Below are 16,769 nucleotides of genomic sequence, written 5' to 3'. Positions count from 1 at the left end.
ACTCTGAACTCGCAAACAAGAGCATGTAAAGACGGAACAAAAAATGTGAAGGCGTGCAGTTACTCCACGACCGCTTCGCATCAGATGATGTTGTGCACAGAAGTGACACACGAATTCCAATATCATGGCAATAAATTACTTGAGAAGGGTTTGCAGAGACAGAAGAGGTCCCTCCGCTGAACGAGGGTTCACCTGCATCTTTTGTTTTACTGAGATCTTATCATGTGAGAGAGGCAGTTCTTAGTCACGGAATCAATATTCCTATTTAAGCGAGAAGAAAAGACCGAATGGAACGGACAAAAAATTAACTTGACAGCAGTGTCACTGATTCACATTTCGCAGCCAACCATTGATTTTAACGACAAAGCTGTCTTTAACTACTGCTATTTAATCTGGTCTGTCGATAACGGCCACACAATGGTAAAGCAAAGCATAATGCTGTCTGAGAATGAATTCCAGACAATGATTTCCCAACTGATATGAGCTTTTTGCAGATGTATCCCTATAAGTGTCTGTGTCAGCCATTAAAGAACAACATTGTGGCGATATAGTTTGTCATCGGTGAGCAACGGTAGGTTAATTTGACTACTATAAAATGTCCCGCTTGGTCAATCTGTCTCACACACACAACATTTGTTTTCGAGCTAATTTGCAACAGCAAATATGTGCAGGAGGAAACGTAACGTGACCAGATGAGGTTTTCTATTTCCGCCTCTACTGACCACACAGCGTTTGACTCTATAATGGGTCGGGTGAGGGAGAGACAATGGTTTTGACGATGTGATTTGTAACATGTAGCCAAAGTCACAATCTTTCTTACGACCTTAACTCAAGCGTTCTTGTCAAAACCTAAGCACAGACAAACGCTGGACTCCGCTGTCAAAGTCCTGCGCTTTGTACAGCTGCCATCCATCCTGATTAATGTGGAACTCCATTCACTCAAAGGCAACAGTGCCTAGGAACTTAATCCAGGTGTGGATTACACCTGACAGCACAACATAATAGGGAAACGATGTCATGTAATATATAAACGTAATGTACAGCAGACAGGCTCGGCTTAGTGTGTGTGGTGGTTACAATCATCCTCCACAGAAATATTTGTTTATGCTAATACGTTCACTCTAGTAAGCCTCAGCCCACACATCATCAATCTTTAAACTCTACTGCACCTCTACAACGTTACTGAGCTCAAAATGGACAGTCTTTTGAAAGATGGGACAATTATGCAGCAGAACCGGAGATCGTCTTTTTTCCCCCCATGCATCTTTCTTCATTGAAACCCTGAGTCCTAAATTACCCATAACGCAACTTGCCGACAGTTCGGTTGGGAGATTCAAATGTTTACTTCTATTGTATGAAGCTGCTTGTAACAAGCGGACATGAGGAGCAGGCGACAGAAGTAAAACTGACTTCACTTTCACTTTCTTTTTTTACCTTTTTAATTGAATGTTTGGGCTTCACAGTGAAGAATGACGTATGTGCAAGAGTTTGACACTAAAAGACTGTTTTCACAATCATCACTGATACAGAGAATGGACTTTACAGTGAGGCGACATCTTGGCTCCTGCAGGTAAAGGTGTAATTTCTAAAACACAGATAGAATTCAAAGGCAGCTGACACCTGCTGCTGTCTGCTAGCTATCCTTGGCTTTAGTTAGCTACCGTTAGCTAATCAGCTAGAAAGAGAGTTTGACATCAGCAGCGGTTGAGAAGAGCGTGGATTTTGTTGCGGATAGACAAACCAAGATGGTTTTGGTGAGTTTTATTTAATTTATGTCGTATTTTAAGTGTGTTCGACAATGAGTTCACAAGGCGATTAAGCTAATCTCAGTTCAGCCAAAGAGCAAAACTTGAAACCAGAAGGTGTACAGTCCGTATTGTTTTAAGTAACATACTTTAATTTCTTGACTTTTGTGAGTTTATTTTGTAGATTCATTCATCTCAAGCTCAACAAATTTCAAGAAAGGAAACTATGGAGGGCTGTTTGTGACAGGACAAGCTGGGGTTAGCACGTTAGCATGCTAATTATTGAAGACATCTCTGCAACACAGTACAGAGACATATTTCCAATAAGTCAACTGTGTTCTTTCTTCACAATCGATAATGTTCGCTTCAAAATATAATTCTGTCCATATCTAACACATAAAATGAAAAACTATGCATATCCATATATTTTGGAATTTGTCGTGACATAGAAGGAGGAGTAGGTGCATCTTTATGGATGCAATACTGGTAAGTGTTTGTGTATGTGTGTGTGTGTGTGTGTTTGTATGTGTGTGTGTGTGTGTGTGTGTCACTCGCAGTAACCACGGTGTTAACCTGCTTACACTTCCTGCGAGAAAAAAGGACAACAGGTTCTGCGATACAGTGACTCACTTTCAATTGTTCTGAATTATGTCAGACATTTAAAACACGGTTTAGCCGAGACGTCTAACCTTCGACTGTGACTAAGATGTTGGCGCGCTATACGCACCGGCACGATGCTGCTCCGTGTGTGTCAGTCTCGAGTAATTGATTAGTAGGTTCATGACTGTGCGGCAGGCATGCGGAGGGGCCGGTTTCTGAACAGTACCTCCATTAGTCCACAGGTCAGCTCAGGGAGCCCGACAATTCTTTACCAGATACTAAGACTGTGGGTGTGTTTGTTTCCTCTATAGTGTCAAACAGGCCCATCGTGACTTTGACATCCCCCTTGAACTGTATGAGATGCTACAGTCAATACAAAACAAAATAACCTGAAGATGTGTTTCTTAAGTCTCAAGTCTGTGTCAGATAAAACGCTGGACGAGGATTAAAACTTAATCCCTAACTATCAACAAAAACAGATGTCGGGATCTAACTCTGACCTAGAACATCCATCTACAGCATCAACAATTAAAGAATGTATTCATACGGCGCATTTTAATAGAAAAAATAACCTCATACTGAAAAACTAAGAAAAATCTCACTTAAAGGAGGAATGACACATTTTGATTTACTGTACTTTCGACTGAAATTTGATACTAACGAGAACTCTGTTGCTCGTTATTATTATTTATTTTCCCGACTGGATGCGTCGCCTCCACGCACTGTTGAGTTTTGTGTAACCTGTGTAGCTCTTGTGTGCTGAGGCGGTTCTCGCAGTGTCAGCTCATCATTCATCTTTTTTTTTTTCCCTGTGCAAACACAAGATGTAACCCTGTCTGGTTGACGCAGCCACACAAAGGACATGATTATATCGTCATGGCATGTGACCTGTATAAACAAACCGCCTCCACCTGAGTGTTTGTGCACACACCTCTGCTTGTTAAAGAGAGTGCTGTGCCGTTTACAACTTTTCAGACCGATACAGCAGAGTTGAAAGTGCTGATTACTTCCAAACTTAATATTAAAAGTGTTTGATGTGTATTTTTCTGCGTGTGCGACGCTGCCTAAATGCCGAACATTTCATTATCTCGACCAGTTATCTTTTCACTGGTGTCTGTTAGTTGTTTTTGGTAAGTTGGTTGGTTTGTAAGCTTGTTGGTTTGTAAGTTTCTACGAAACACAGATGGAGGATGGGTCTGGGCCCAGAATAGATCCCATTATCTTTTGGTGAGGATCCGGATAAAGGGACAGGGAGTCCGGAATTTTTTCTTAACGTCTTTAACATAACGAGATGGGACATTTAGGTGGCATTCGTTTGGAAAAAATGCAGCAAAAGTGTCCTCTTATGGTCGATAAAACATGATAAAGTGCCCTCTAAGGTGCCCTTAAAGTACCCTCTCTTCGCTACAAATATCGGACCACTCTCTGCGTGATGGTGCCCTTTTTGTTTTTTTCACCCCTGACCCTCAAACATCCCGAGTCCGCCACTGCTGGTATATAAAAAAGGGGGCTGTTTGGCCTTTTGGTTGATGTATCTAGGTTTTAATTTACCCATGTCTCCGTCCTGCCCAGGTGAAGTTGCAGTCGATTATTACGGCCACATCCCCAATGAGTTTACTCAAGGCAACGGTGTGTTTATTTTAGCTGCTTGTTGTTATAAGTTCCAGGAAAACAAAAAATGATGGGTGACGAGAGAAAGTGAGGAACGTGACTGAACGTTTGAAGCGTTACCTCATCAGTGAACATTTTCATTCACAGCGGTGACTGTTTAATGGCGTAGTATGAAGTGTCTTGTCAAATTCATACTCGAAACAAATATGGGGCAGCATATACCCGGAATCCCCACTAACTGCAGCCTACTGTAGATACCGTTAGCTAGCTAGCTCAGCTAGCCATGCAGCCAGTTATATGTTATACGTTGTAGCGTATGGCGAGCACGAGAGCTTTTAAATTACATGTTGTGTGTTTACAATTTATGCTTGATTATGGCTTTGCTCAGCACAGTCCACAGATAAAGGCACTCGTGAAATAAAGCAGTATGATAAGCGGGTATATCAACACTTTGGGTTCCTACTCTTGTTTGGACCGTACCGAGCTAATCACAAATACTTATTGGTAGCAATTCAGAAACACTGATCTTTGTTTAAGGATCATAATCTTAAGCCGGTCATATGTTTGTCCAACTTGTCAGGCAGCCTGTACTGTTTACAAACGGGCATATCACAGTCGGACAGATGGCGTTTCCATCTCTGTGTTTTGGGGAAATGACTTTATGGCTCAGCCGGAAGATTAACAGCTAAATTTCAGGGATCACCGCTTGTATTGCTCATCTTCGTCTTTGCCGATTTTTTAATTGAAGACAAAAACAAAGGGAGGAAAGCAGCTTCTTCTTTGCCACTTTGTGCATTTAAACATTTACCATTAAAAGTGCAAGTACAAACAATCTTCATGGTTGGTAAATCTGCCTATTCTTTTCTCACTGAATCAAATAATCATTTGGTCTTGTAAATAGTAAAAAGCAATCCATATTTTTTTCCCCAAAGTTGCTTATTTTGCCCAACTAACAGTGCAGAAGCCAAAGACATTCACTTTAATATCATAAATGACTCGGAAAAACAGCAAATATTCTTATCAACCTGTTCTTATCCCAGGAAATGTATGTAGAATAGTAAAGTATATCAAAGTGAATGCAGAGCTGTTGGTCTGGGGCTCTTCTGAAAGCTTATCAGTTGTTTTGTTTCTCTGTAAGGGCCTCTGGCATTAATCTACAGATGGAACACACTGAATTATTTATTTATCGCCTCAATGTTTTAATGCAAAAAAATAAGCCTGCAGATGACCTGTGATGGCACCTATTAGCTGTAAAAACAGAATGGGTCCACATCTTACGGTGTTTCAGGGTACAATTACGAATTAGATGACAATATCACTGATAAATAAGTCCTAGCCTGTGTTTTTCTCTGGAAATATACAAGTGCTCACATCAAAACACCCCCGTTTGAGAGTAACATGGGCAGACAAACATTAAGGTTCCTTATTTCTTTATTTACATCCAACTTTGTGGATATAAAATAGTCAAAACAAGTGCGTAGGTGGAAATAAACAGCCTATTCAAAGAGCAAAACGCATAAAGAAGCTACAGCGAGAGAATATGCTGTAACTGTAAATGACTTAAACGATTAATGGATCAAAATAGTTGCTAGTTTTATTTATCCACTGATCAACTGAGTGAACAACTGAAACACTGCAACCGGTTTTCAAGTCAGAACTGATGCTGGTCCCCTCAAATCAGACAACACAGGAAACATTTCATCATGTACTTTGTCTTTGACCAAAATAAGATATGACATAGCAGCCTGAAACTGCTGCAATATATATATATTTTTTTTGTCTGCAAAACTTCGTGAGACTGTTCAGAAGCCATTTCACCGCATGTCCCTGGATGCTTTTAAAATCCAAAAGTTGAATTTCTGCACATTTAGTTCACTCTTTTGCACGGTTGCATAACGTTTGGGAGGACTGAATGATTTTATGGATTTCACAGCCTTCCCCCGCTTTCAACAGTCCTGTCTAGACAGAGCTTCACCCGCTGTCTATCTATATAACTATCAACTTAATTATCTCCAAATAAATTAAAACTGATCTGGCATGCTGCTCAAAATATCTTTTTAGTCACCATTAACCTCATTAAACAGGCTGTAGCTGACTGCACTGACTGCTGGTGATCTCATGATGTGATCAGAGTCCCAACAGACCCAAACATGAGTATGGATCACTTCTCAGCTGAGAGGTGAGTGAAGTCTGAAGCGATAAATCAGGAGCACCTGGAGGTAACCTGAGGTGCTCAACGCTGCAGGCTGTTCACAGCTCTCCATCTTGTGTCTGCTGCTGCTCCATACGAAGCCACACGACACATGCACAGGCATGAACACAGACACCTAGGGGGAGGATTCTGGAGCGTACCTGGCCACCTGCTGTATCTCCTTAGCCGGCTTCTCCGGGGCAGAGCTCCCCTTCGACTTCGTCTTGAACTTGAGGAACTTGAACTTCTTCTTCTCTCCCGCGCTCTTATCCGCATCCTTCTCCGCCGGAGGAACGCTCAGGTTGGCCTCGCTCCGGGAGAACCAGCTCTTCAGAGACTTTCTGGGGGAACTCTTCGCCATCTCTGGTCTGGCACCGAGGGTCAGAGGAGGACCGGCGGGGGGATGTCTCTCAGGGGTGAGTCTGTCTGGACTGTTCTCCTCCCGCTGGTTATCCGGTCATTAAAGAGTCGAGGGAGAGGTAAAAACGAGACACAGCGCGCGGATGGCTCACTGTTGACAGATGTCAGCTGCTCCTCCTGGAGCCGCAGCAGAGCTCAGGTGTGGCGACACGCCCCTGAGGAGCACCACCCAGAGCCGGGCAGCCTCCCAGCGACACACCACCGCCACCGACTGCTGGTCCTCCACCTTAAAGGGGCACTGCGCGGTGCTGGAGAGGAAATTCAAACTCAGGGTTTTGATATCTACAAAGTTAATGAGGTAATAACACGAACTCAGAGATATTTAGTTTCTCCCATAACTTAATAAAGAAACTGCTGGCAGATGAAGAACAATATTTGAAGCTAGAAAGGTGGCAGGGTCCGCCACATGTAAACAAAGTAAAAGAGTATGAAACTGTGTCATCCTTTAAGGTCAGTTTGTTTATTCAGTCGTGAACACAAAGAGAGTTTGTTTATTCGAGCATATAAAAAAAAACTAGTCGATGAACATCTGTCTCTTCTGATCTTCCCCAAAACTACGTAGCTGTCCTTTGAATTTTATTTTATTTTATTTGTTATTTTATTATTTAAAAACAGAACACAGATACTCCTGATTTGGCAACTAATAGTAATTACAGTGTTTTCTTCTTCTTTTTTACACGTCTGTCAGTTTCAGATATGACTTAAACTAGAGAAGAAAAACAGATCTAATGTCAGAAATCTTATTTAACGTCAATGTAAGTGATTATTACCTCCAGAGTAAATTTTTTTCAGACAAGATGTAGGTAAACGAATAGGTAGTTTAAAGGGGCACGGTGTTTTTCTGTAGAAGAATTTCAAACTCTGAATTTCAATATTCACAAAATGAATGAGGTAATAGTACAAACTGAACTTCCATAACTGAATGAACAAGTTGTTCCTCAGAGGAAAATAAGATCCACAGAACACTGTTTGAAGCTAGAAAGGTGGCATGGTCCGCCACATATAAACAAAGTAAAACAGCATGAAACTGTGTTGTCCTTTTTAAGGTCAGTTTGTTTATTCAGTCAAGTTTGTTTGGACATAAAAACAAATCTGTCAATGAAAATCAAATTAATCCAAGGTGGCCATTTCTTCCGTGTTGCACCTTTAAAGGTTCAAGATGGTTGACTTTTAAGTCTCATATCAACTTGTCAGGCTTTGGACCGGTGCTAACCCACCCTTCCAACCCAAAGCATCAGTATTTCACAAGTTGGGAATGAGACAATCAACAATCTTACAAACTGGACCTTTAAGATGATGTGTATATTCTTATTTGTGTGTATACATTGATCATCTAGTCCCAATGTCCTGTATGCAGGGTTCGTACACATTTTTCAAGGTCAAATTCAAGCACTTTTCAAGCACTTTTAAGGGTCATTTACAAAATTTTCCAGCACCTTATCGCTGGGGTAAAATACATATCTTCAGGAATATATATATATATATATCTTCAGGAATATATATACTCAGGAATATATATACTCACTTTTCACTTTTATCACAATAATGTACATTGAATTATGCTGTAAACATCTAAAATGATGTTTCATGATAGCAAAAACTTTAGAAATTAAAGGAGAACACAAAGTTTTTTATCCAAAAAAAGGGAAGCCACTTGGCGTTCTTCAGGTACACTTGCACTGGGACAAAGAGAGACCTGAGAGCACCCTGTAATTTTCTTTTCTGACATAAACTTTTATAAGCTTTTCGCTATTGCTACCAGGCTGCATGTGTGATGATTCACACACACACACACGGATTTTATTTCTCCTTGTAATAAGAAAACGATCCAGTCTGATCCCAATGTTGCCAAGACACAGAGTTATAATGTCAAGCACTTTCAAGCACTTAAGCTAAAATCCAAGCACTTTTCAGACCTTGAAAACACAACATTGAAATTCAAGCACTTTCAAGGAATTCAAGCACCCGTACGAACCCTGTGTATGCAACCCTTGCAAGCGGGGTTGCAGCACCAACTTCTGGACCTCTCCCCAAATCCATGGTAGTTTTTTTTATTAATCTTTTTATACTACTACCTTTTAGTGGTCCTCCCCACACAAGGGTCCTGTATACCCCCCCCCCCCCCCCCCCCCAGTCTGACGCCTCAGGGTGCAAGGTGGGGCCTCCAGACTTGTTCTGGCACATCCTGCGGACGCTCAATCGGATTGGTATTAGGGGAATTTGGGGATTAAACTGCAGGTAATACTTCTGTACCAATACCAAAGTGAGGTTTTAAATCCAGGACTTACTTGTAATGGAGTACTTGGCATAAATGGACACCTTTAGTACAATATACGCTTACTTTAAATAAAAGCTTGTGTTCCAAATAATAATAATAATAATAATAATAATAATAATAATGATAATAATAATGATGATGATGATGATGATGATAAAGATGTCATTATAAAAACATTTGAGCAGAGCAACAGTCACATGAGGCAGCCATATACAGCTTTTCATTTATAAAACTTCTCAATATATCCACCTGTGAAGTCAGTGGATGGACGGCGACATCTTGTGGTCTCTCTGCAGTTTGCAACCTGATCACAGTTTTAATACAAAGGTTCTCTGGCAGGCTCGGCCCGTTTGCATGCCTGCGTCCCTCTGTGCCTCAGGGTGGCGCTGCCGGCACGCTCGATCCAATCATAGATGACACCGTTTACTGTACATGTCAGAACTACAAAAAAAAAAGTCACTCTGGAGCTCCATGTTTGATCGGGAACTGTCTGATGCAATAAATGATGAAGTGACATAAACAGGATACAAACCATAAGTGCTTCTCGTTGTGGGGTCCTTGTGTGTGTGTGTGTGTGTGGGGGGGGGGGGGGGCCTCCCTATGCTTTCACCATATTCACTGTTTCACTCCATCCACAAGTAACACAGTGGCAGAATGTGTCAACATTTAAGTCGTGGGTGTCAAACATTTTCTGTAGTCACGCATCCAGAAGCCAACAAATGAATCTGACGGGGGATCCTGGGATAAAACTCCAGCAGACGGAGGACGGTGGTCTGATTCATGCCAGTCTGACTCGCTGACGTGAGAAAGAAAGGTCACCTACAACTGCAGTGGTGCCATCAAATGTCATCATTTTGATAATCAGACACTCAGGACGCATTGTGTTACTTTGCTGTAACAGTAGCCACCCACACTGGTTGCACTGGTAATGGTAGATAAGAGAGATAAGGAAATGGAAAGACTCGACTCTTACACTTTTATGAAGGGTTGTTAAGGTGAACTCATATCATCCGTGGATTGTACTGGGATTCCCCTGCAATCAACAGGGTTACAGTGCAGGAACAACTTGGATCCAGGGCTCCAATAGTAGTGTTATTATGCTGGAACGCTGCTGTGTGATTTTATTCTCATGATAAAAATAGATCACGAGCCCTCAAGGAAGCAAAAACCCACCATATAATAAAGGTTTATCGTTTTGGGAAGTGCGCTTGTTTGCTCTCAGGCGGGGACTAACGTGAATTACACACTCAGACCTGTGAAATTAGGCCTGGAGTAACGGAAAGAATCTAAACGCAGGAGGAAGTGTAGCTGTCCTGACTCGGATCCGGGATCAGGAATCAGTTTGGGAGTGATACGGAGTCATTTTGAGGTTTTTCAGTTGTGTGTTTGTTTTTCTGTTTTGAAACCCGTCTGCCTCAGTTGCTCAGGAAAATGCAGCAATGCTTCACCCGGCTTTTAACCGGAATGGGGGGGTTGGGAACATAACGACTGAATTTTCATTATATATTCAGGATTTACTCTTTTTTCCTAATCACGAAACAGTGAAACAACCTTCACATCCACTCCGCTCTTCAAACGAAAGGCTAAACCTGAGGTCTGAAGTTGTTTAACTGTAACTCCGGCCGAGCGTGATATGTTTTTAAAAGTCAAGGGTGCCTCATGTTGTTTGAACAGGCGTGTCATTTGTCAGCAGCAGGCTCCAGCGAGTCTCCCTCAAGCATTCACAACAGAGAACCGATGAATATTGTTTTAGGAGCATCTTGAACTCACTGAGCACGGTGCTGTGGACACATTATTTGTTTTTTTTTTATCTTTATGTGTTAAACCTTTAGACCCATTTGGCTGATTGCTGCCGCATCACAACCTTCTGTTATTAGTCAGAACCACACACCCATGTATATGACCCTCACTGCTGACTAAAACATAACTGCAACCGAAAGTCAAGCATGAGATCAGACTGGAGTTAACGGCATGAGGGATGAACACAGGGCGCTTGAACCCAGATGACGTACGCTTAAAAGGCACGCACACGCAGATTGTCAGCCTCTGATAATAGAGCCCGTTCATTTTATTAAGGTTCGTCATCCTCTTAACATTGGCAACTGTCTTTTCTCTGTAACTTCAAAAAACAAAAAAAATGATAGCTGGCATAAGAGCGGCTTTGCTGTCGACATGGTCAGTGCACGCGCAAACACAACACGGCCCTGCCATCCAGCGCCTAATCATAGCCGAGATCGTTCCGCAGAAATCAAAGAGAAAGTCGTCTGATTATCAGGAGTTGCATCAGTTGATCCGGAGATAAAACACTGTGAAGATCTATCGGTTATGCAACGCGACTCTTCCAAGTAAGAAGATAAAATGTGACAGCGGGTTGGCCGCCGACCAAAGCACCACTTCTGCATCACCGGTTTTTCTTCTTGAGGGAGCTGCCTGCCGCTTTTAAATGGAAATACTGCCATTTGATTAAAACGTTCCTCTTTTTTTTTTTTTTTTTTTATCTTACATCTGGATTCTAACCACTTTTAAAAACTTCTTTCTGTTTTTAAAATGAATCAAAACTACTATTTTGCAAGTACTCAGTGGCTCTCCTTGTATCGTGAATTGACAGTTTTTCAGATTTTTTTTTGATAAAAAGTGCAGACAGTGTAACACAGGGAGATGAAATGAGTGCGGCGGCTGTTGCTCAGGGGGTAGAGCCAGCGTCTTCTTTGTCCGATTCCCCTGATCTGCATGTCAAGTGTCCTTGGGGCAAGATACTGAACCCCAAACTGCTCCTGCTGTGCTGGTCGGCACCTTGCGTGGCAGCCACCGCCGTCAGGGTATGAATGTGTGTATGAATTACTGTAAGTCGCATGCCCTAAATGTAAATGAGTAAAACCTTGATGATGATAAAAAAAAAAATCCAAATCAGGCGTTAATAGCAGCTTCATACAAGTGTTTTGACAGACAGGGCCTGAAAAGGGGGTTAAAAGAATTTCAAAATCAATCCTTAAAGACACGGTTCAAGTTTTTTGTTTGTTTTTTTTAAACCTATGTGAAGTCGAGCTGCAGCATTTTGTATAAGTTGGAGGGATTTTTAAGAGAGGCATCTATAGAGGGAGTTACAGTTGTCGAGGCGAGACTGAATACTGCACGGACGACCTTCTCCAGGTGAGCGAACCACAGGAATGACTGGATTTTTTTTGTTGTTGTGACATTGCGTATCTGATGAAAACACGACACAGAGCTTCCAGTGTAACGTTGTGCGCAAAAACATTGAATGATAAATGAATGAACAAAAACAAAAGGAGCGATGGGTGTGAGCCGGAGCGAAGGTGCGAAAAGTGCTGATCTGATCAAATCAAGGGTGAGAATTCAAAGTGCATACGCAAAAGGAGCCTGCGATGTAGTTCTCTGGAGAGTGGGATCGTAAATACCTGAGCTGGGAAAGTTTTCTGATAAGCGTCTTGCGGAGATGAAATGTTCTCTCTCTACAGCTTGTCTTTTTTTTTTTTTCTGCGACTGAACAGTATGGATCTGATGAGGTACTGCATAGGATATGATGCAACCTCTGACTGGATTTTGAAGCAAACACCTGTAGAAGTGTCAACTGGTTTCCAACTGGAGCGTGTCTGGTCCGCCTGTCTCTTTCTTGTAATTTGTCAGCATCCTCTCGGTTACCATTGCTGAAAAAATAAAAGATGAGGATTTCAGTGAATTTCCTCAGCATCATCATTTCCCAGAAAAGGGCGTGGATGCAACACCAGCAGGCGCTGACACCAACTGTGTCCAGACTTTACTTTCAACAACGTGACAACGTGGTGGTGACGGCGCACCGAGATAAGCGAATTCAGTATTGATTTCGCTCAAGACAGCTGGACTTTAGAACCAGAGACGGTAGCTGCAGCATCAGTTGCGCGTCGCAGCCCACAGAGGGGTCAGGGTTCAGTCTGCGGTGGCGCTGACGACTGTTTGGAAGCAAAAGTAAAAAGCACTACAGAGTCAGCACTTTTGAGTGAGTAAGAGCCGAGGATCTGTGGGTGTGTATTTTTTACCCCAGAGGCACGCTGTTCCTTGGAATTAATAAAAAAAACAACAACAACAACGGAAAATTACCCCAGCCGCACATGTCATTGTACTGCAAAACAATGATTCTTCTAGAGATCACAAAGCTTGCTGTGTTTTTCCTCTGCCAAACTGGAAACTTACAATATCTATTTTTTCCCTGGAAGTCAAGTGTGTGTTCACCTTTTGAAGCACTCTGACACAAGTTAAGGACTTCCCTGGAAGTTTTCGTTGGCACCCTACTGTGTGCACTGAGGAGTACTTCCTTGTCAGGCAGCTATGTGGCACATCCATATCTGAATTGAGGCTTTTTGTTGTTGTTTTTTGTCATTTACTTGAACGACTGTCACAGTATTCAGACGTGCCTGTGTTCATTTGTTTGTGTGTGTGTGTGTGTCTAGGGGTCCTGTAGTGGTTCTCACGGGTTAAATGAATTTAATCTGCTGTGCTGCCGGCCGGCGACGGAGGGGAACTATAGGCTGTCTGTTTTCGAAGAAACGGTTTTCGAAGAAACGGTGTCTTGTGATATCAGGGAGTGAAAAAGGAAAAAAACAGTATAAACAGGATGTCTGCTTCGCTTGAGCCCTGTCCTCCTCACCACGCAGACGAAAGTAACTGAAAGTGTTCTTTTCTAGGTCTTATATTAGCCCCTTTGCTAATTTACAGAGTGTGTTTGGCTCTCTGTTTGTTCAGTATGTAATCGGACCAATTTCCTCTGATGTTCTGTTGAATTTATGTCCGGTCACTTCACCTAACCCTCGCTTGCAGGGCAGCATAGGCATTCTAGGTTTATGCCTGTAGATTGATGTTGAGATGTCGTATTTTTTTGTTAGCTAACCAAGAAGATAGCATCGCCCTGGTTTCCTGTGGGATTTTGGTCATCGCCAAAAACAACCTCTGTAAGCACCACGAGTTTATGATACCTACATGTTTTTGTTTTTTTTTAAACCGCAGCGAGTAAAAAGCTAACATATTCTATAAACAGACTACACTGCAGTCACATCTTACATCCTACTACACAATTGTTATTCACGTTTTCTTTTTCTATAAACTGATCTATCTACAGGTAAAGATAAAGGAAGAGCAGGTTGAAGCTAGAGTCGGCCTATGAAGATGTAAGTATATCATTCTCCCTGTTCGGCATGATGATGTTTAACATCCTTGACACCCACTGACCAGCATTTAGTTATTACAGGCATTTAACCGAATACCAATAAAAAAAATCAAAAAAGAATCATGACTTTTTTAAACAATGTTTAAAATACTTTTTTAAAACTTGAACATTTTTGCTCACATGGCTGGTTCCCTGTAACAGGTTTCTGGATAACGGGCATGTGGACGCTGAGTTTGATACTGTTTAAATGGTTGTAACCAGTCATCCTGACACTTGATTACATTTCTGTTTAATGGCAAAGTAAACTGAGAAGGCTTGAATCATAGGTAACGAAGATGACAGAATATAACTCAAATTACATTAGGCTGAATGACCAAATAATGCTAGGTAGGTTATAGCAAAACCATGTATCTGTAAATATATAAAAATAAGCCATAACTACATTAGCAACGTATACAGTTAAGTTTAATACATCTTCACTTCAGGTATCTTTAAAATGTATAGTTTTTAAATTCATGTTACTTGTGATGTCACAGTTCCAGTTAACATGGCAACCATTTAACACCCGACCAAGACATTTTCTTAGGTTTCCATTGTGCTTACCTGCAGTGAGAATGTGTGTTTCAAGCACAAACCTGGAAATAGAGCTGATGCAACTCAATCTTGTATGAACATCATGTACATGTGAATGACCTCATGTTTCACAGGATGTGGTAAACAAAGCTGTTTGCAGTGTTGGGGGGGGGGGGGACTCGGCTGGTTACCCATCTGTGAAAGACACTGGTTGCATTCGATATTTCATTTCTTTGTATGTTTTCGTCTCTTCTCTGTTTCAGAACTTGTTCTTTCTAACTGCTGCTTCGATTGTGTACTTTGCACAATGGAGTGAATGTGCAGCTGTTGGTGCAGCTGGCAGGCTGCCAGAAGAGAAGGATTTCCTGTCTCCGCTGCTGCAGTTTGACTGCGCACATTAAAGGTGTTTTTATTCTGGTCAGTAGCGTGTAGGTGTCTGCTGTGGGGTTATCCCCCACGGCAGAGATCACAAGAGGAAATACTATAGAATGAAGAGTCATTGCGCAGCAAAAAGAAAAAGAAAGTGGTTGAGAGACGGAGACAGATAGACTGAGAGGATGACGGTAAAGAGCAAACCGTGCTTACAGTAACTTTGCTATTAAGTGTGTTGTTTGAAAGTGTGCCTCACTGCCATGGAACGGAGACGATCCCTTTGCAATCGTATTTGGGGGTTTCACATACGTTCAGGTGTGCCCGCTGTGCCCGTAAATGCACGACACTCACTGTTGTTGTGAGAGTTAAAGATTCAGTTTTTCAAATCTACCTTTAAAGGAGCACCATGTAGTTTCGTGGAAGACATTTTCATCAGAAGAGAAAGATCTTCATTGACTGTTCAAACAAATTAAACTGAATAAACACTTTTGTCCTGTTTCATACTGTTTTACTTTGTTTACATTTGGAGGACCCTGCCACCTTTCTAGCTTCAAAAAGTGTTCTGGGGACTTTAACTTACCTAACAACCTATTTTTAAAGGTCTTTTCTGAGAATATTGTGCTCTAGAGGTACTAATCCGTTATGTTGACGTTAAATACGATTTCTGACATTAGATCTCTACTTTCAGATCTGAAACTGGCACGCGTGTTAAAATAAAAACAAAACATGAGGTGCTCAACACCTGCAACGTTCTTTACTGTGACTACTGTTAGACGCCAAAACAGGAGTATCTGTGTTCCCACACTCAGTGATTTTGTAATAGGCATGTCCTGATGTAAGCAGTGCTTTTTCTGAGTTTCATTCGTGTCTGACTACTTTCATTTCCTGTATTTTCTAGGAAAGAGCTTGAAAAGTGTACAAAATCAGGCGGGGGAGGGGGTGTAGCACGGGACTTCCTAGAGGCTATTACCAGCAAGAGAGGAGTAGTAAGCAGGTTGTGAAAGGGCATTTGCTTTGTCTTCCTGTCTACAATGAACAAGGCCAATAAAAAATGCCATTGTAGCTTTTGTGAGTTTTGCTAGAATGTCCACATGCACATCTAGCTGCTTTGACATGATGATGATGATGATGATGATGATGATCTGTAAAGGTCCAAAATCAATCAACCAGATCATAAAAAATAAAAACCAAGGTGAACAAGAAGGTCTCTGACTGCAGGTATGACTCTCTTCAGGAAAGGCCTCATCTTCGTAAAGAGTCTCAGATGACGTAAACATCTATGATCCCGTCAAGTTACAAGCCGAAAAGGTGTCCTGTGGATTTTTTGGAGTTGCGCTAATGGAGCTTCATTTACACAGTCTGGTTCCTTGATTTGTTTGCGTCATGCACAAAGATACGCATGCACACTCGCAAGAACATGGGTCACCTCATTCACATCCTGCCGTTAGTTTTTTGCGCAATTCCGATGATCAACAGCTGACGCAGGTAGACAACAAATGAGGCAATGTGAAACTGGGAAGTGGAGAAAAATAGACTGCAAGTGAACATGGATCTGGTGTGTTTTGCTGTGTTTTGGCTGAGTATGAGTATCACTTTTGTTCGTTTAGAAGACAACACCAATGGGAAACTTTACCCTTGGCCAAAAGTCTGCACAAACTGGGACTGGGAGGATGAATCCTAATGCTTTCTGATCTGTAATTGTGAATAATCTTAGGATATCTGTTCTCTCCAAGCTTAACAGGAAATACAGCTCGGTCACGACCATAACATGGAATTGCAAAGATGTTTCCGTCTGCACTCAAGGTAGGACAAACATGGACA

General features: G+C 41.8%; 1 protein-coding gene and 1 long non-coding RNA gene across 2 annotated transcripts in view; one reads left to right on the top strand and one right to left on the bottom strand.

Moving 5' to 3' along the window:
• The window catches only part of crybg2 (crystallin beta-gamma domain containing 2), a 50,228-nt gene extending 43,562 nt beyond the window's left edge, over window positions 1-6,666 (bottom strand). The window contains exon 1 of the mRNA XM_030411954.1: window positions 6,309-6,666. Coding sequence (XP_030267814.1) covers window positions 6,309-6,508 — 200 coding nt within the window. The 5' untranslated portion in view covers window positions 6,509-6,666. The remainder of the gene's footprint in view (window positions 1-6,308) is intronic.
• An 87-nt stretch (window positions 6,667-6,753) lies between these two features.
• Window positions 6,754-15,380, top strand: LOC115578792 (uncharacterized). The gene is made up of 4 exons (XR_003983532.1): window positions 6,754-6,865; window positions 13,723-13,788; window positions 13,956-14,004; window positions 14,840-15,380. It is a non-coding gene; the product is annotated as an uncharacterized LOC115578792 (long non-coding RNA).
• Window positions 15,381-16,769: the final 1,389 nt, after the last annotated feature.

Source organism: Sparus aurata, chromosome 3, assembly GCF_900880675.1.
Source record: "Sparus aurata chromosome 3, fSpaAur1.1, whole genome shotgun sequence".
Lineage (NCBI taxonomy): Eukaryota > Metazoa > Chordata > Actinopteri > Spariformes > Sparidae > Sparus > Sparus aurata.
The sequence above is the reverse complement of the archived record's forward strand: the minus strand, read 5'-3'. Positions and strand labels throughout refer to the sequence as shown.